The 17,305-nt window shown below is 41.0% G+C and overlaps 2 protein-coding genes across 22 annotated transcripts in view; both read left to right on the top strand.

The window, feature by feature from the left end:
- Window positions 1–6,246, top strand: part of LOC111852700 (syntaxin-binding protein 5-like) — a 115,852-nt gene extending 109,606 nt beyond the window's left edge. For all 17 annotated transcript variants that reach the window (XM_023828901.2, XM_072700246.1, XM_023828900.2 and 14 more), the window contains 5 exons: window positions 79–442; window positions 1,239–1,404; window positions 2,490–2,598; window positions 3,303–3,523; window positions 3,679–6,246. In XM_023828901.2, coding sequence (XP_023684669.1) covers window positions 79–442; window positions 1,239–1,404; window positions 2,490–2,598; window positions 3,303–3,523; window positions 3,679–3,720 — 902 coding nt within the window. In that variant the 3' untranslated portion in view covers window positions 3,721–6,246. The remainder of the gene's footprint in view (window positions 1–78; window positions 443–1,238; window positions 1,405–2,489; window positions 2,599–3,302; window positions 3,524–3,678) is intronic.
- A 432-nt stretch (window positions 6,247–6,678) lies between these two features.
- Window positions 6,679–16,559, top strand: LOC111852682 (interleukin-18 receptor accessory protein-like). Of its 5 annotated transcripts, XM_023828856.2 has the most exons (12): window positions 8,454–8,505; window positions 8,813–8,843; window positions 8,942–9,029; window positions 9,137–9,398; window positions 9,598–9,766; window positions 9,960–10,125; window positions 10,386–10,454; window positions 10,710–10,833; window positions 11,278–11,432; window positions 11,628–11,768; window positions 14,780–14,950; window positions 15,578–16,559. In XM_023828856.2, the coding sequence occupies exons 3-12, from the start codon at window positions 8,975–8,977 to the stop codon at window positions 15,922–15,924; spliced, it is 1,659 nt and encodes a 552-aa protein (XP_023684624.1). In that variant the 5' UTR covers window positions 8,454–8,505; window positions 8,813–8,843; window positions 8,942–8,974; the 3' UTR covers window positions 15,925–16,559. The 5 variants fall into 5 exon arrangements, with proteins under 5 accessions (XP_023684622.1, XP_072556723.1, XP_023684624.1 ...); XM_023828854.2 differs by lacking the exons at window positions 8,454–8,505; window positions 8,813–8,843 and adding an exon at window positions 6,679–6,891; XM_072700623.1 differs by lacking the exon at window positions 8,813–8,843 and having other exon boundaries at window positions 8,479–8,505.
- Window positions 16,560–17,305: the final 746 nt, after the last annotated feature.

Genomic DNA, 17,305 nt, shown 5'->3' with positions numbered 1-17,305 from the left:
CCCTCCCTCCTGTAGACAGGAACACAGTTGTAGTTACATAATGTACCACCATCTTTTCTGTTATTTCTACATCTCCAGGTACTGTGCTGACGATAAAGGGATCAGTGCTGACATTTGGGTCTTTGGACTGCAACGGCTCCCTAGTCTCAAACCCCTATGAGGTGTGGAGGGACCCTCACGCCCCCGAGGACCCTGATTGCCCCCGCAGGCGCAAGCTCGTCAATTTCTCGCCCTCGACGTCCCAGGAGATGTCCGGGGAAGGACACCTGGCTGTGGTGTGCTCCGAGAAGCAGGCCAAGGTCTTCCTCATGCCGGCACAGACCTGCCTCTACGTGCACCACATCACGGAGTCCTCCTTCGTGTTGCGCGCCGACGTCGTCTCCGTCTACAACAGCGTCTGCCTGGCCTGTTTCTGTGCCAATGGGCACGTCATGATGCTCAGGTACCCAGGCCTTCATCACCAGGCGCCACCCTCCATCCTGAGCAGTCAAAGTAAACTCAACCTCAAAGTATCTTTAATGTCTCCTGAGCTCTATGATGCTTGAGTCATACATTGAGATGTAATTTCATTTCTCTTGGGTCATAGTTCAAATAATTAAATGTAAGTATGTTAGACATACAAAATATAAAACATATTAAGACCTCTCACATGTAACCCCCATGCACCACACCACTGCATACCATTTATTGCATTTGTACCTATTGTTTACAGACCTATTGTTTACAGACCTATTGCTTACACTCTACATGTCTTGTTTTGTGTTTTGTTAGCACTGCTTAGGGAGTTGTTAAATCAGTCCCATTGTGCTTATAACAGTGAAGAACTGAATTCAATTGAATAGATAAGATGCAAAGTACTGTCAAAAACACTTGATTAGAAGAGCTACAACTGGACAATGGAATCGAATGAACAGATGGAAAAAACGTGTAATAAATAGATAAAATAGACTTCAGTTTCCTCGGAGTCCAGAGTCTGAGATGTCGTCAGGCGCATAGCGACGTAGTAAAGTAACAGATTTAATTTCAACACCCCCCACCCCCCCATCAGAAATATCTACCGAGAAGAAGCTTGCGGTAGGGTTGCCAGACCGCACATAAAATGTATTTCTAGCCCAAGGCCTGGATGTTATGAGTCCTGTACAGAGAGGGGAGCAATCCGGCTGCCGTTCACCGTGACTTACTGCCCCCTGCCTTCTGCTGTGACGCCCGCTGACGTCCTGCCGCCGGTTTGGTTGCAGTCTTCCCAGCCTCAGGCCCCTGCTGGACGTGAATTTCCTGCCCCTGACGGACATGCGCATCGCTCGCACCTTCTGCTTCACTGAAGGCGGCCAGGCGCTCTACCTGAGCTCACCCACCGAGATCCAGCGCATGGCATACAGCCAGGACATGTGCGACAGCCTGCAGGTCAGGAATCCCCACCCCCGTCACAGAAAACCCATCCCTGCAATTCTCATGGAAAACGAGTCACATACTGAACATGTATGTCACCGACATGTCATAAATACACATAACATCACAGCTCCACTCTATTCATAAAAAATATTGCCAGCATTTAATTTTGCTTAGGCCACCTCACACTTTGGGGTACTTTATTTACCTTGCAGGAAATATCCAGATTAAAAAATCCTATAATTAAATATTCCGCTGCTTGATCTCAGTCACTGCAATCTAATATACTGAGCATCCACTAGGTGGCAACACAGTTTTTCATATATCTCATTACTGCCACCTGTTGATAGATATGTGCACCAACATTCAAATGTCTGGACCCACCTACTGAGAATAATTTGTTTTTCAATAAGATAACCGTTTAAGTTATGTAGTAAGTATTATCTTGTGAACAAGGAAGGAGATGACAGATGACCAGGCCCCCACAATCCCCCCCCCCCACCTCCACCTAAACCCTAACGAGCTGGTCTGGGATGAGTTAGACCAAAGAGTAAGTGCAAGGTAGCTAACATATGCACATGACTAGTGGAAACACTTTCAGGACTATTGGAGAAATATTCCAGTTGGCTACATCTGGACATTGGTTGAAAGAATGCCAGGAGTCTGCAATGCTGTCGAAGAAACAAAGGGAGGGCGTTTTCAAGAGTAAAAGATTTGACAGAATGTGCAGATACTGAACATTTCTTTTGGTCATTACAATATTTACATCTATTCCTTCATTGCCTGGTGGCCAGTCACTATGAAGTGAATAATCTAGGTAAAATACAGACAAATACATTAAAAAGACTTTTGAGTGGTACTGCACACTTCCCCTTTTCCCAATGTGATGACACATCCCTCTCTCTCTCTCTCCCTCCATATATATATATATATATATGTGTGTGTGTGTGTGTATGTGTGTGTGTGTTACTTTTTTCTTTGTTTGAACCCATATTATTCACATATTATTCATACATTCCAAGGAGAGATATGAGATCTCGTGAATATTTGCACATGGTGATTGATTTATGGGACTGACTGTTAGTTTTGACTGTTGCCAGGAAATGCTGGGGGAGCTGTTCACCCCGGTGGAGACCCCTGAGGCCCAGAAGGGCTTCCTGAAAGGATTCTTCGGAGGAAACGCACAGACCTTTGACAGGGAGGAGCTCTGTAAGTGTTACAGTGGCTCCTCATTTCACTGTGGTCAGAGCCGAACAGGACATTTTAATACAGACACTCCTCATTTAATGACTGAGTTCCATTCCTATGATTAAATCATTAAGGGAATAGGTCGTTAAGCGAGGAGGCGCCCATAACTGATATTTCAAGCATACTGTACTGGTAGTGGGTTTGTCTAAAAAAATCCATCTTTAGATAGTGTTTTAATGTCACCTTTGCACCATATATAACAATTTTAATATATTTATAAACAGGGATGCACATAACTAGTAAGCAGGAATGTATTCACCTTTAAAAGCGATACATGCGGCAATTGATTGTTGTAACAGCAGAAATGCGTATGTATTTTATGTGGGTATGTATTTTATGTGTTTTATGCCAGTTATGTGCATCCCTGTTGATAAATGTTTCTACAGTAGTGTACTGTGTGCTGTAATTAACAGAATAGAGGAAATCGGCTCTAATATACATTACTTAGGTTTGCATATTGTACAGCATACAGTACCGACTGGTCGGAGAGCTGGTCGTAAGTCCACGCGGTAATTAAACAGGTAGGTTGTTAAGTGAGGAGCGTCTGTATAGGAAATACAAGTTAGTTCATGCAGAGGATCTGCAGTTGCCTCTCTAGCTCTCTAGGCTTATTGCTTTACCGCTTGCCATTATTTTAGTCACTCCTTCTCTCACCTTCTTTGTAGTTGGAGAGGCCGCTGCGGGGAAAGCCTCCAGAAGCCTGGCCCAGCACATCCCGGGCCAAGGTGGTCTGGAGGGAATGAAGGCCGCAGCTGGAGGAGTGGTTGGGGACCTGGCCAGGGCCCGCATGGCAGCTGAGGAGAGAGGCCAGAGGCTGGGAGAGCTGGAGGAGAGGACAGCGCTGATGATGTCCAGCGCGGATATGTTCTCCAGACATGCTCATGAGGTAAGAGGGGTGGTAGGGAGAGCTAGGAGAAGAGGAGGAATGGAGGCAACTTGCTTCCCAGGGGAGGAGGGGCGATCAAGGTGTGAGTATGAGGAATGGCCTTCTGTATAAAGGGGGGGGGGAAAGTTCATGCTGCACCTTGATGTCTTTCACAGCTGATGCTGAAGTACAAGGACAAGAAGTGGTACCAGTTTTAAAGCCCAGCAGGGCCAAGAGTTCTGTCACCACAGACAGGGGTGCAGGAAGAACATGGAGCTGCCGTGAGAGCGAGAGAGCAAGGGAGTCGGAAAAAAGACTTCATTTTATATTTGTGCGCTTCCTGGCTGCAATATTCCTCACCAGAAACCCGCATTAGGAGCAGCTGATGGTGGGATGCTGTAGGTTGTGGTGGGATGGATACCGAGTGGTCAGGGACAGAGAGAAATGCCCCCTCCCTTGCCCCCCTCCCCTCGTATTTCTTTCCCATGCTGGACTTCTGGCAACCTTCGTTTGGGGACCCCCTTCCCCAGACAAGACGCAAAACCACGCTGTGAGGATACATCCTAAAACTACAATAATACACACCGATTGCATGAAACAAAAACGGTTGAATAATACAACATAAAACTGCCATAAGAAAAGCAGCATGTGACTTTAAAGAAAAAAGGTTTTATTTAATATTATAGGCCAATTAAGGAAAATAACAAAAACTTTATATTTTTGAGATAGTAAAAAGAAAAAAAAATCACTTAAAAAAATGTGTACCTGCATTGCTAAAAAGGCCAAAATATTCTGTTTTTTTCTTATTTAATGTATTGGTTTATATTTTAGAATACCTTCACATACACTTCTCGCCGTATTTCTATCTACACAGCCCTTTATTCCCCGCGGTTGAGCTATGCTTTAAAAAAAAATAAAAATAAATATGGTTTCTTATAAGAGCAGACCTGGGTTGGACAGAGATGGTCATTTGTAAACAGTCTAATAAAACAGAGCTCTGCGTTTTCCAGGTAACATGTGAAGGGAGACATTCTTCGGGGCTTCAGCACCATGCTACGTACCACACTCCTCATTTGCGAGACACTGGCTGCTGCTAGATTTTCCGAAAATAACGAAAAAGAACTTCCCAGCCAAAATGAAAGCAGAGATGCCCAAAAGTGTCAAAACGCAAGCATGTACCTGCGCCTCACAGACACACGCACACACAGTAAAAGCAAATATACAGAACATATATCTTTAGGGGTATATGATATAATGAGACAATTATTCTTCACAACTAACCAAATAATGATTTATTTCTTTTTCAGCAGCTGTATGTCACAGCTCATTAGCTTTTTTATCGTTTCCTTGTGTTTTTTTTTTTATTCTCTTGGCTCATCAAACTGTTATGCATCCACATTCATTTGGTGACTCGCGGATTTGCCTCCCAGCCGATGTATAGATGCCAAAGCCACCTACCTTGAACTCTCAATGCCATCCATACAGCTTTATTGTTGCTGTGGACCTGTTGCTCTAATATGTCAAAGAGGGCAGCTTTTCTTTCTGCACACGGTGACTCATCGTCATGCACAGTCTGGTTATGTATCAATATGTAACGCTGCCATATGAGTCGAACACAGGTTGCCATGTAAGACAAATGACTAAACCTGAAACTGGTGTGACACAACAGTGTTAATCAGAAAAAAGAGCAAATTTCTGTGTCTATGTTTTGTTTTATCGTCATCTTTTGAGACACCTTCTGTGGTTAATGACAGTCAACATCCAGTCATAGACACTCATAATGGGAAAAAGAAAACCTTTAAATGTATATGTGTGTACATAGAATCTTCTATATTATATGTCATGTATATGTGGACCAGATCAATATTGGGTCTCAAATCCTAAGTGCGTCATCCCAGCCCAGGAGTAAAATGGACAGGAGTTCATCATAGAGTCACTTACAAAACAGTCATCAACAGATAAATATGGGTACGATCTGTCTTAAATCCTATGGATGAATGTGCATTTTTGTTCCTTTTTTTTTAATAAGATGGTTGAGGGTGTTTTCAGAAACATTTCTGATGGCATGTTCAGGATCGGAGTCGGTGAGGATTTCCACCCCACGGTGCACTTTCCAAAGGAGGTATTTCCTGAAAAACATCAACAGGGCCAGCCAGCATGATCCCTCCGTTCATTTTCCCAGACTCAATGCAATAATTTGTGATCGAATTTCCAGTGGGATATATGCTTTATTTATTTGTTTTTTGTTTTTTTTGTTTTTTTGAAAAATAAAAAAAATTCTGATTATTTACAATCTGCTGTTGTCGATAAGAACAGATATCAAATGTGAAATCAATGAGATTTGTGAAAACCGTGCGAGTAGCTTTATATGGCGAAAAAAAAACAAAAGAATAATAGGTACCTGTTTAGATGATGTATTTCCGGTTTTGATATAACAATGAACATCTTGGCAAAAAGCTGAAAAGGATTCTCTGTAACTGTTGTACCTGTCAATCAATTCTTTACTTATATTTTGGCTTTCCTGAGATCATTTATCTGTGAATTTCACATTGTACTTTCTTTATGAAATAATTACCTGATTTGACCAAGAGTGGAAGCAAGGAGTGTCTTGTTTAATTGGATTCTATCACCGTCTGTTCTTATAGATATTATAGTAGTATAATAGAGATTATTGGGGAAAATGTTAAACTAAAATATGCTGATGCAAATCAAAGCAAAATAAACATTGATTGATGTACACACGAGCAACTTGATGACTGGATCATTTTTGCTAGGGGTCTGCATTAAAAATGCACCTGTGACAAGAATTGAAGACAAAAATTCAGAAGGAAATGGGGGCTTTCTTGTGTTATCTTGACTGCGTTTGCACAGCAGGACCATTGCGGAGTATCCATTTCAAATATAAATTTCTGTTCCTCGGTTTTTTTAATAGGCAATAGTATAAATCAATGTCACTCAGCCTGTGGGTCACTTTGGATGAATGCATACCATAGTGAGAAGCATGGGAACATGCAACATGCATGCAAGAAGCATGTCACACAGGAGCGATGCGTGGAGAGAGTGTGAAGAAAAGCGAGAACCCCATCAGTGGAATTGATAAGAGCTTCCTGTAATGTACGCCACTAACTTGTGAAATGATGTCAAATGATGGCCAAATCAAAATACCGCGGTGCGTGAGCGGCACACATCAAACAGAGCCTCGACGTTCAGCTGCCTGTCCACTGAGAAGTTAGTCAGAAGACTAGAGCAGAAGATCCATACAAAGATTAACTGAGCCAGATCATATATTGTTCACACTGTGAAGTCCACTGATTGGCATAGAACAAAAAGGAGCACCAGTAGAAAACAAAGATTTCCAGCTGTTAAGGGACTGCAAGGCTTCCTCTAGCGTAAGTAACAATATTGTAAACACTACTGTGTCTTTCCTGATACAAACTGATACAAATTGATACAATCTGACACAAACTGATACAATCTGATACAAAACCCCAAGCCACTTAGGCCTATAACCAGGAAACCTACTGTAGAACCCAAACAGGATTGATCTTTAAAAAGTAAACAAATTCCTAAAATAATTGCAGGTGTGAATGGTTAACTGTGAACCCATTGGGTGTTGGGGTGAATGTACAGCAGATGTGTAGTGATGGGTATACTCAGGTATACGGCAAGTACCCACCTGAAAATTGTCAGAAATGTGCATCAGTCAGATGAGAAGTGCATATACTGTATGCAGTTATACGGTATAACTATATTCTCACCTACCAAAGCACCACTATACCACTGAGGTAGAGGGTGACTATGGTCACAGGCCAGTAACCTGTGGATTGGGATTTGGACTGGATGGTGATAGATACATGTTCTAGTAGAATTAGTATTTTGATGGTCATTAGATTATATACATTATACATAAGGTCCCTATATGCCTTCTTTTTTGGATAGAGGATCTATCATTGATAGGGATTTTTGTCACTTTAAAGGCAGTTTTTAGTAGTGAGTGTGTTAATTATAAATATTCATAAAAATATAATAAATATTAATACTGTAAGTGTCCTTTAGAAGCTGAATGTCACCACCCTTGCACCATTCAAGTTGCTGTGATATATAAATGTTTTACTCTGAAGTAAACTCTAAACAGAAAATAAAATCAGGAAAGCAATTGGTTAGATACTTCAGGTTCCTATTACAGTTTTTTTCGATTGCTTTGGCACATTTTATGAAACATACTTAACATTATATGGTATCGCTGCAAAAGCCTGTAACTCCACCAATGAATTAGCCACCAAAATGAAAAGTACGATCTACATCGTTTTAACCATGAGTCAAAATGCTTAGATAAATGTCAGCGTAAGTCTGCTCTTTCACAATTCTCAATGATACTCATTTCCGATTTTCTCATTGTCACTGACCGATCATTTTTCTTTAGCAAATTGACACTTATCGATGTCAAAGACAGCCGTTTCAACTTTTTTAAGCTCCATATATTACAGTATGTAAAGTTCACTGTCGCTAGAAGTCACTCGCGTGTAATTCTCAGACCTCAAGACACAGTACAATAGCAAACAAGTCACACAGCACAGTGAAACACAAAAACATCAAAACGACTATACAGGAACAACAAAATGTGGGATCTAAAAATACAGCTGCCGCATCACCGCGTTGAACAATTGAACTGTTTTGCACGTGGTGCACGGCTAACACGACGATCACACGAATACATAGATTTGGGTGTAAAACTATTAAAATGGGAAACTACGTAATCTATTTTCACCGACAAAACTAAGGCATCTGAGAATTATGCCAAATGCTGACAATTTTACAAAACATTTGCATATACGTACTAAAACATTTAGAAATTAGTGAGAAACAATGAGAAATGACGTTCTGCTGTACAGAAGTGACATCATGGTTTGGGGATTGCACTAGCTGTTTGGCATATGTTAATTGTCATTTGAGAAATGTGCCAAGGCAATCGAGAATAATTGTAATCGAGGTGGTTGTAACGCGTGAGTTGGTTTCCGCTAAGCGCTTTTCTTTTCCTTTAAACCGCTTCAATGCACATACTTATTGTCAGCTTCTGGGGGGGGGGGGGAGCTTTACCCTCTTCTTTTAATGTAATTCTTTAGAAACTGGGGGTCAGAAAACGATTAGCAAAACGAAAGCATAAAAAGAGAAGCAGAGAGGGTAACACAGGAAGCCTGATCGCGTAGCCGTAGTGGCTCTCCGACGTAAAATCGGAAAAAAATGAACTGACAGTTAATGTCGTTTGTTCTTTTTTTGCTGGCGTGATTCTTCCATCTGTGGGTTTGCCAGCGAGGCCCAGAGTGACTAACGCGAATAAGAGGTGCATCAAAGATCACAACACCTGCTTTATCACGCTTATCTATGGGTCTCCCGCCACTTCAAAATTATTCTTAAGTGGATACTTTTGTTGTCACGCAGGGACTGCGGCATTGCAACTATGTCGTGCTCAGCATGTGCTGCGGACTGACTTTGGCTGTTGTGATTTTTGGATTGTTGCGGACCCAAGGTATAGTCATCAACCTCATCATCGTAATCATCACCGTCGGTCTTGTTTTGATTTGTCACCTGCACTGCCATCTCTGCCGTTAATTTGTGTCCTAAATGCCGGTTCAGGTGTTTCTTCTGGCTCCGCGCCGTACGGGTATAAGGCTTTGGCTGGAGAGGGATTCCTACTGCAGTGCGCTTCTCCGTATCAGCCTGTATACCTATTCGATCAGTCTAAGAGGATTGAGAATAGTGTCATATGGTTAAAACACAAAGGACACACAAATGAGACCATTCCTGGGCAAGATGGCACCATTGCCAAACAAGGAAATTACCTGAACTTTACTGTAATCGAAGAAAGACATGCTGGGAATTATTCTTGTTACAACGGGTGAGTCTGTTTTTTGACGTTTGATCACGTATTACGTCGAGAAAACCGAGCAACTATTTGTAAACATTGTTTGTAAAACGTATTGTAAGTTTTGCGTCAGTTTTATTAGTCGGTAAAACATTGATAATAGGAATCATTCTAGTAAGCGCGGCCTGTTGATTCACCGTTGCCTTCTCCTGTAACCGGTGTTGGGCAACAGGAGCAAGATGCTGTCTTTTATCCTGGATGTGATGCCAAGGAATGGGACAGATTGCAGGGTACATGGGGACAGTGAGGTCACACTTATAGTGGGACGTGGTGGCCGGATCCAGTGTCCAGGTGTGCATTGTTACACCAAGGCTTCCAAGGTGAACATAAGGTGGTACAAGGTAATCTAGGGCGCCAATAATGATTCTTGTCTGACATGTCTCCTTTAAAATGTAACCTTTAAATGTTCTATGATTTTCACTGATACATTTGCATGTTATGTTCTATATATGGACCTTTGAAGGCTGTATGGTCTCTGCAATCTTATTTTCACTCAATATGAGACAGAATTTGTTGTTTTTATTTTTACATTAGGAAAACGAATATTTAACACGAGCAGAACGAGGCCTTGATATAGAAGGTACTGAACTCAAACTGTACACGGTGTATGTTGGAGACCATGCTATGTTTACCTGCGATGTCAGTCACATGGATGGAATGATGTGGACAGTTAGAAGATCAGTCCGGGTGACAGTGATCCGTAAGTTGTACCAGAAGTAAGATATTGTTCAGTCAGCAGACCTATCATGTAAAATCTATTTAATATGTTTAGATTTTACAAAACAAATGTCCTTTTTGACATGTATAGGCAGCCTAATAATGGCAATTAATTAATCTTAATTCTTATATGCTCCTATATAATTATGTTACTATGAGAAGTCACCTGATGTGTACCTTTGAGGTCAGTTTGATCCCAGGGTAGGTGTGAGAGTTAAACTTGGTGCATTTCTACCACAACAGAAGACGAAAGGGACATTCTGCCCAGAATCCTTTACCCTTACGAGGACTGTACTGAAGAAACAGAGCTTGGTAATGTATTTCTCATGGTCTATCATGCGGCATATTGCCAACATCATTCTCTGAACGTCTGCAGTCAAATAATATGTACAACAACTGACAGATGCTAATAAAGTATTTCTTCTCAGGACAGTAGACAGTGTAGAAAAGATCAGTTTGATATTGACATTATAAGATACCGGATATCTATGATAGTCTAAAATCAATGACCTCCATTTTATAAGCAAAGTGTTCAAGTCTGGTATTATGTGATTTGTTGCCATACAGGGAAGGCCAAAAATCTGACTTGTAAGGTGCAGTTTCCATTTGAGAGAACATTCCAGCCAGTGATCAAGTGGTTTGTCAGTTATGGCGGTTATGGCAGCGAAGAACTGCTGAATTCAGAAATCATGTGAGTATTGGTTTGTGTTCCCCAGCAGTAAAATGACTTGAGTCTGCATTTGGGTGTGGCTTCATACGGAGGCTGCAAAGAAATACAGTTTGGATACGTACTGCGGATGCACTCACGTGATATTGTGATGTTTGATGTGCATAGTTATGTGGAACATATTTCAAAATAAGAAATCAGGATTGATAGATGAAACCTACGGTGATACGAGGATATTATATGTTAAATGTTGTATTTTTCACATTTTTCACATTTTTACCTAACTACATTATACTGTAGGTAAAGGAGTGGCAGGTTGCGGAGTTTTCCAGAATAAGGGGACTGTAACCAGAATGTTGTTTATTCAAGTCCCTGTTCATTGAGGAAGATGCTCACCTTGAACTTACATTTAGGTTGAAAGCTGAGCTGTATCATGGATAAATGTGATGTTTCTGAAAATATTTCTAGGGGGGTGCAGCCGAGCTTTGGGGAGCACACTACCACACAGGTGGCACTCCTCCACAAGGTGACTGAGAGGGACCTAGATGCTACCTTCACATGCTTTGCTCAGAACTCCATAGGCAACGTGTCCACAACAATGAGGCTGAGGAGAAAGTTGCAAGGTATTCTATTCCAGTGTAAACAAATTATTATTGTGACGTTATAATCCAAGTAATGAGCTACAGATACCCAAGAAAATTGGCGGAATGTTATTTTAAAAATCTTTTCTCAATAACAGAATGGTACAAATGAGTTACACAAGTCATAAGTTATAACTGGAGCAATGTTATGATAGTTCTGTGCTGGATCTCTTTCAGTGGGAGAACTGGTGCTGGTTATCATTGGACCAGTTGTGGCCCTGGTATTTGTGACTGGGGTCAGTGTCCTGGTTCGTGCTTATTGGTTGGAGATTCTCCTTCTATACCGAATGTATCTTCCATTTCCAGACGCTATTGCAGGTCAGTTACTCGTTTGGGCTGCCTTTTTGAATTACTGTCATGGGATAAAATTATATTGAGGTTTTTCTCAGACCCTTTCTTACATTTCTCAAATCTTAACATTTGCAAAACAGTAAGTGCACTTCTCAAAAAAAATTGTACAAACAGCACCACACAATGGATTACCAGCAAAAGCCTGTAAGTTGTTTGAAATCCTTACTTTATCTCTCAAAAGTAAATATTTATGTCAATGAACATGTCAGTGCCATCGGAATAAGTTTTTTGTCATTGTGTCCAAACAAGATAAATGCTAAATGATAAATGGTAAAATGCTTGGTCTTGTTTCAGTATAACAGTGTACTCTAAGTATTTTAAGATGTAAACTATTACTAAGGTTTTGATGACTCTGACTGAAAATGCACATGGCTTTACTTTTTCTGTATGCCATATATTAATTTCAACAGTACAAAGTTACACATACTGTACATTTACTGTAGCTCACCAACACATATGTATACATATATGCACTGTATATATATACACACTGTAAATATGCATATCTCTGTGGTCTACAGTATATGTAGAGTATGTACTGTAACTGTATAACATATATTTATTGTATACTCTAAAATGTAAGTATTACAGTAAGTATTCAATATTTCAGTACAGTGCACACTGTTTGGATTACATGCCTGTTGTCTCTATGAAATGTCTGAATGATTGAGGACATTGTTGATAATTGTGGCCCTTATTTCATCAGGAACATGCCTCTGTTCTTGGCCTCTTCTACCTCTTCCTCTGTTTTGCCTCCCTATCCCTCCACCATGCAGCCTCACCACTCTTTTTCTCACCTTGTTCACTCCTTGTTGTTCTTCCACTGCCAGATTGTAAGACTATGTTGTGCTCTGTCAATATGTACTTGCCAACTGAAGGTTTACGAGATGCACCTCTGAGATATTTTAGAGACCCAGTTGATCACTGGTCGATCTAATGCAAGGGTGTCAAACTCCAGTCCTGGGGGGCCAGAGTCCTGTGTAGCTTAGTTGTTTCCCTCTTCCAACACAAATGATTCAGCTCAACAGCTGTGTGGTAATTAGCACAATGACTTGAATCAGGTTGGTTAAATGAGGGGAAACCCAAAAATGTGCAGGGCTCCGGCCCCCAGGACTGGAGTTTGAGACCCCTGATCTAACTGTAATAGAGATGTATAGAGAACATGCTTGACAGATTATAACAACTGGTTCAACCATTTTGCATGTAATAACGTATACAATGAACTAATGCATAGATGATTTGGGGTGGGTAAGACTATTCAGCAGAGTACCAGCATAATCATTTTTGATCAACATGACATAAGCAACTAATAATGGAAGAAACAGCAAACAATCGTAATATAACATAATCATTTGTATGACTGTGCCAAAGCATTTGCAGTTTTCCAAAAAGATTGAGAAATTGCTTTTATGACGTGCACAAGTGACTTGGACAAGTGGTTTTTGAGAATTTCTATTCTTATCTGAAAAATCCACCAGAATGGTCAAGAAAAACTGCACACAGTACCTACAGTACTATTTCAAGTACTCAACATAATGTATGTATTTCCATAATTTGAAGTTGAGGGTTTCAGTTTTGTGTTTGCTGATCTGGCAGCACTTTGACCCTTGTCAGCCACCTTAAGTATGAACTGTTGTCTAAATTAATTTTGGATGAAAAACATCCTTTTGTGAAGATGAGGGGCGACACAACGGTGCTCTAGTTAGCAGTGTTGCTTTACCCCTCTGGGCCAGACTCCATGTGTGCAGTTTGCATGTACTCACGAGTTTCCCCCCACAGTCCAAAAACATGCAGAGGGAGTTGAACTGGAGATGCCAAATTGTGTGTGTGTGTATATGCATAGGTTATGCGTCTTTTACACTGAGGACCAAATCTCCCCACTATATGATAAATACCTGTTATTTTGTCATTGGTGGGACCACCTTTTCGGTCCCCACAATGGGAGACACAATTTTAGAAAAATCTGTGACTGCGATCAAAAAATGAAAAATGCCGAAAGTCTTGTATTTCGTTTGGTTACCTGTGGTTAAGGTTAGGGCTGGGTAGGGGTTAAGGTTTTCATTGCTCGGATTAGGGTTTTTCCCGTAAAAATGAATGGAGAGTCCCCGCAAAGATATGAATAAAACCTTGTGTGTGTGTGCGTGTGTGAGTTTCCACGTGTGCCCTTTCATATCTTTAATAAGAGTTGGTATCATTGTAAAATACAAAATATACAAAAAAGAGTAGAACACTTCAGATAAGGACAGATAATTATTTAAGCAAATTTCCACAAAAGATTGACACAATTTATGCAGCTAGTACTGTTTAAGTTGCATAAATTGCCTGAAATTTATCCTGAAGATACAGCTGAAGCCTTAGTCATACAGCCCTCAGACCACAGTGAGGCAGGGGAAAGAGTGTTATCAGATGAGGTCAACTTGACTTGTTAATTTGATATAAAAGAACATGTGCCATGTCAGAATATGCATCATATTCAGTGGTGTTGTATTTGGTGCACCTGGTTTAATTTCTCATCAGCAGTTCAGTATTACAGCATTTACTGTACCCCCCCCCCCCCCCTCGCTCCTGTCTGTAAAGCAGTGTTGCAAGGTGTGAATTATGGCACTATGTTCTTTTCACGGCGTTGCTGCTCCATCTTAAAATATTGCTTCGGTAATAGTACTTCCATAGAAAAGTGTCTGTTTGAGGTCATGCCTCTGCTTTTTCATGTGCATAAAAAAATACAAGCTCACTAGAAAAGGAAGCTATGCAATACCTTTTTAGAGTGTGTCAGAGGGTGGGTGGGAAAATAAAATACCACAAATATTTTTTTTTCCCCTTTACCACAAAACGCCCCACCTCTCACTTCCAGATAACTGTCAACAGGATGTGACTTACTTAAAAACCCACAATGACCAGTTGTACTTATTTGTCTGTTCATTGATACATAAAGTGACATTATTAAAGGAGAAATGAACCTCTTCTTGTAATTTCTGCAGTTGGAAAGGAATATGATGCCTTTGTGTCCTACGTCAGTGGCTCTTCCTCAGAGAACGAGGAAGCCGACCTCACAGGAGAACTCCTAGGTCTTCACCACTTTCCCCAGGTTTTGGAGCAACAGTGGGGTTACAGACTTTTTCTGCTGGAGAGAGACTTGATTCCTGGGGGAGGTGAGAGCTGCAGTGAAACATCAGTTTCGCACTTAGTTTCATTTACTGTTTTTCCTCATTAGCGTCACTTTCGATCCAAAGCAGCATGCACTTTCGAGAAAGCAGGAACAGCCACTCCCTGGAGCAATTGTGGATTAAGGGCCTTGCGTAGGAGACCACCAATGAAATCACTTTGCCGATCGTGGGATTTGAACCTGTGACCTTCCAACTGTAGGCGCAGTATTAAAACCCACAGAGACACACAGTCTCTTCCATCATCTGCCTGATTGTATTAGGAGTCTGGATGTGATCACATACCGTGTTACTGATTATTACGTAGACCAGGGGTCTCAAACTCCAGTCCTGAGGGGCCGGAGCCCTGTGTAGCTTAGGTCTTTCCCACTTCCACCACAAATGATTCAGGTGTGTTAAATGAAGGTGAACCAAAAACTGTGTAGGGCTCCGGGCCCCCAGGACTGGAGTTTGAGACCCCTGATGTAGACCTTCACCAGTGAGAAGCTGTTATCTCACCATCTTGTTAGCTGATGTTAATGCGGTTTGGTGAAGCTTCAGCTGAATTTTCCTTCAACGTCTTCTCACCATACTTACCGTTGTTCCTCCTCCCCCATCCCCCCTACCCCACTGTAGCTTACACTGAGGAGGTGGTGAAGTCCATCCAGAGGAGCAGGATGATCATCTGCCTGCTCAGCTCGCTCTATCTCCGCAGCCCCTGTCTCTTTGAGCTGGAGACTGGCCTGAAGATCCTGAAGGATGACCCCCACTTCAGGATCGTTCTGGTGTGGAGCGGCAGGCCTCCCCGTAAGCTTCCTGCCCTGCTCCTGCCACACGTCGTCAGAAGGGCACTCCGCGTCCTCCCTGCCATCTGCCACCCCACCAGAGACTTGAGCCAGTCCGATTCCAAGTTCTGGAAAACCCTCAGGATGAAGATGCCACAGACCAGAATGTGTGTTTCCTCTTGCGGGGAGGATGTTTAAAATTTCAGTCAAGTCGTCTTTCATTTCATGCTTAACACAGTTATTTATAATTACTTTTGAGCCAATGTTGCCAATTGTATCTTATTGTTTTTATTCTAAATAACTTTTATATTTATTAATGTTTATTCATTCATTCACCCACTATCTCCATGTAAGTTACATTATTTATACTAGGGCAGAGTTCTTTAGTAAGTAGTTCTTTAATGCGTTGTGAACGTTTTTTTATAGTTATGCTCTTTCACGCTTAGCGGCTAATGAAGCTGCACGTCCCAGTTGCCTTCCAGATAGACTATTTCTACTTCTCTGTACATTCATCCTATAAACTGTTTTGTAAGTTTGGAGTGTTCAGAGATTCCTTATTACAGAATTAGTTTCTGTTGCATGGTCATTGTGAGGAAAGAACTCCATGCTATGTAGCTACATGCATGAGAGTGGAGGTTCTAGTTTTTGATGCATTTAGATCTTGTGTAATGACTATTTTTCACAAGTTGTGAAAAGTGTAAAGTCATTGTTGCTTGAATGAAGCAATGTTGTACTCAAGAGGTTCACGATTCCCGAATTTACAATATGCTTCTAAACCTATTTTGAACAATGTATGGTAAAATTTGTTAGTTGATAAAGATTAATATTTTTTCCCTTGGTGTTCCGAGTCTGTGTTTTACGGAGCCTGGGAGGGGACATGGGAGAAAAAAAAAAAGATAAACATTGCGAGATTCTGCAAAAAACACGATTGCAAAATCTTGCAAAACATTTGTGAGATCTCGCAATACATTAATAACTGTGCTGTGTCCGTTGGAAATACAAAAGATGGAATTTTGGCCTATTTTTCGACTAATAAGTATAAACCTAAGTGATACAGACATGTCCTGTTAAGTGTGCTTTATGCATTAAATTATGAGGGACAATGCATACTACCATGTGTTCATATTATGTGTTTTTATACTCATTTATTTATTCTCATTCACCGCCAGTGACTTTAAGCAAGAAAGATGGGCTGTTGAACATTAAGTGCGCAGACAAACGTTGAAATATATATTTTAAAAAACACATTGAAAGATATTACAGCCGGAAAAATGCATATAAAATTAACTCTACCGCAGTGTTGAAATTCCATTTCCATACATGTATATATCATCAATCAAAACTAGCAGGGAGGTGTACCGGAAAGGGGGTTCGGGTTAGAACCTTAACACTGGCACCGCGGTAAAATTAACTTTATTCAGTTTTCCATATATTTCAACAAAAGCAAGCAACACCCATTTTTCAGATTTATTTACGGTTGGATTGTTAATGAATATTTCAATGGTTGTGTGTGCACCTCATGATCAATAGCCCAGCTGTATTTCTTACAGTTACTGGCTGTAAATGGACAACACTTAGT

This window comes from Paramormyrops kingsleyae, chromosome 16, assembly GCF_048594095.1.
Source record: "Paramormyrops kingsleyae isolate MSU_618 chromosome 16, PKINGS_0.4, whole genome shotgun sequence".
NCBI lineage: Eukaryota > Metazoa > Chordata > Actinopteri > Osteoglossiformes > Mormyridae > Paramormyrops > Paramormyrops kingsleyae.
The sequence above is the reverse complement of the archived record's forward strand: the minus strand, read 5'-3'. Positions and strand labels throughout refer to the sequence as shown.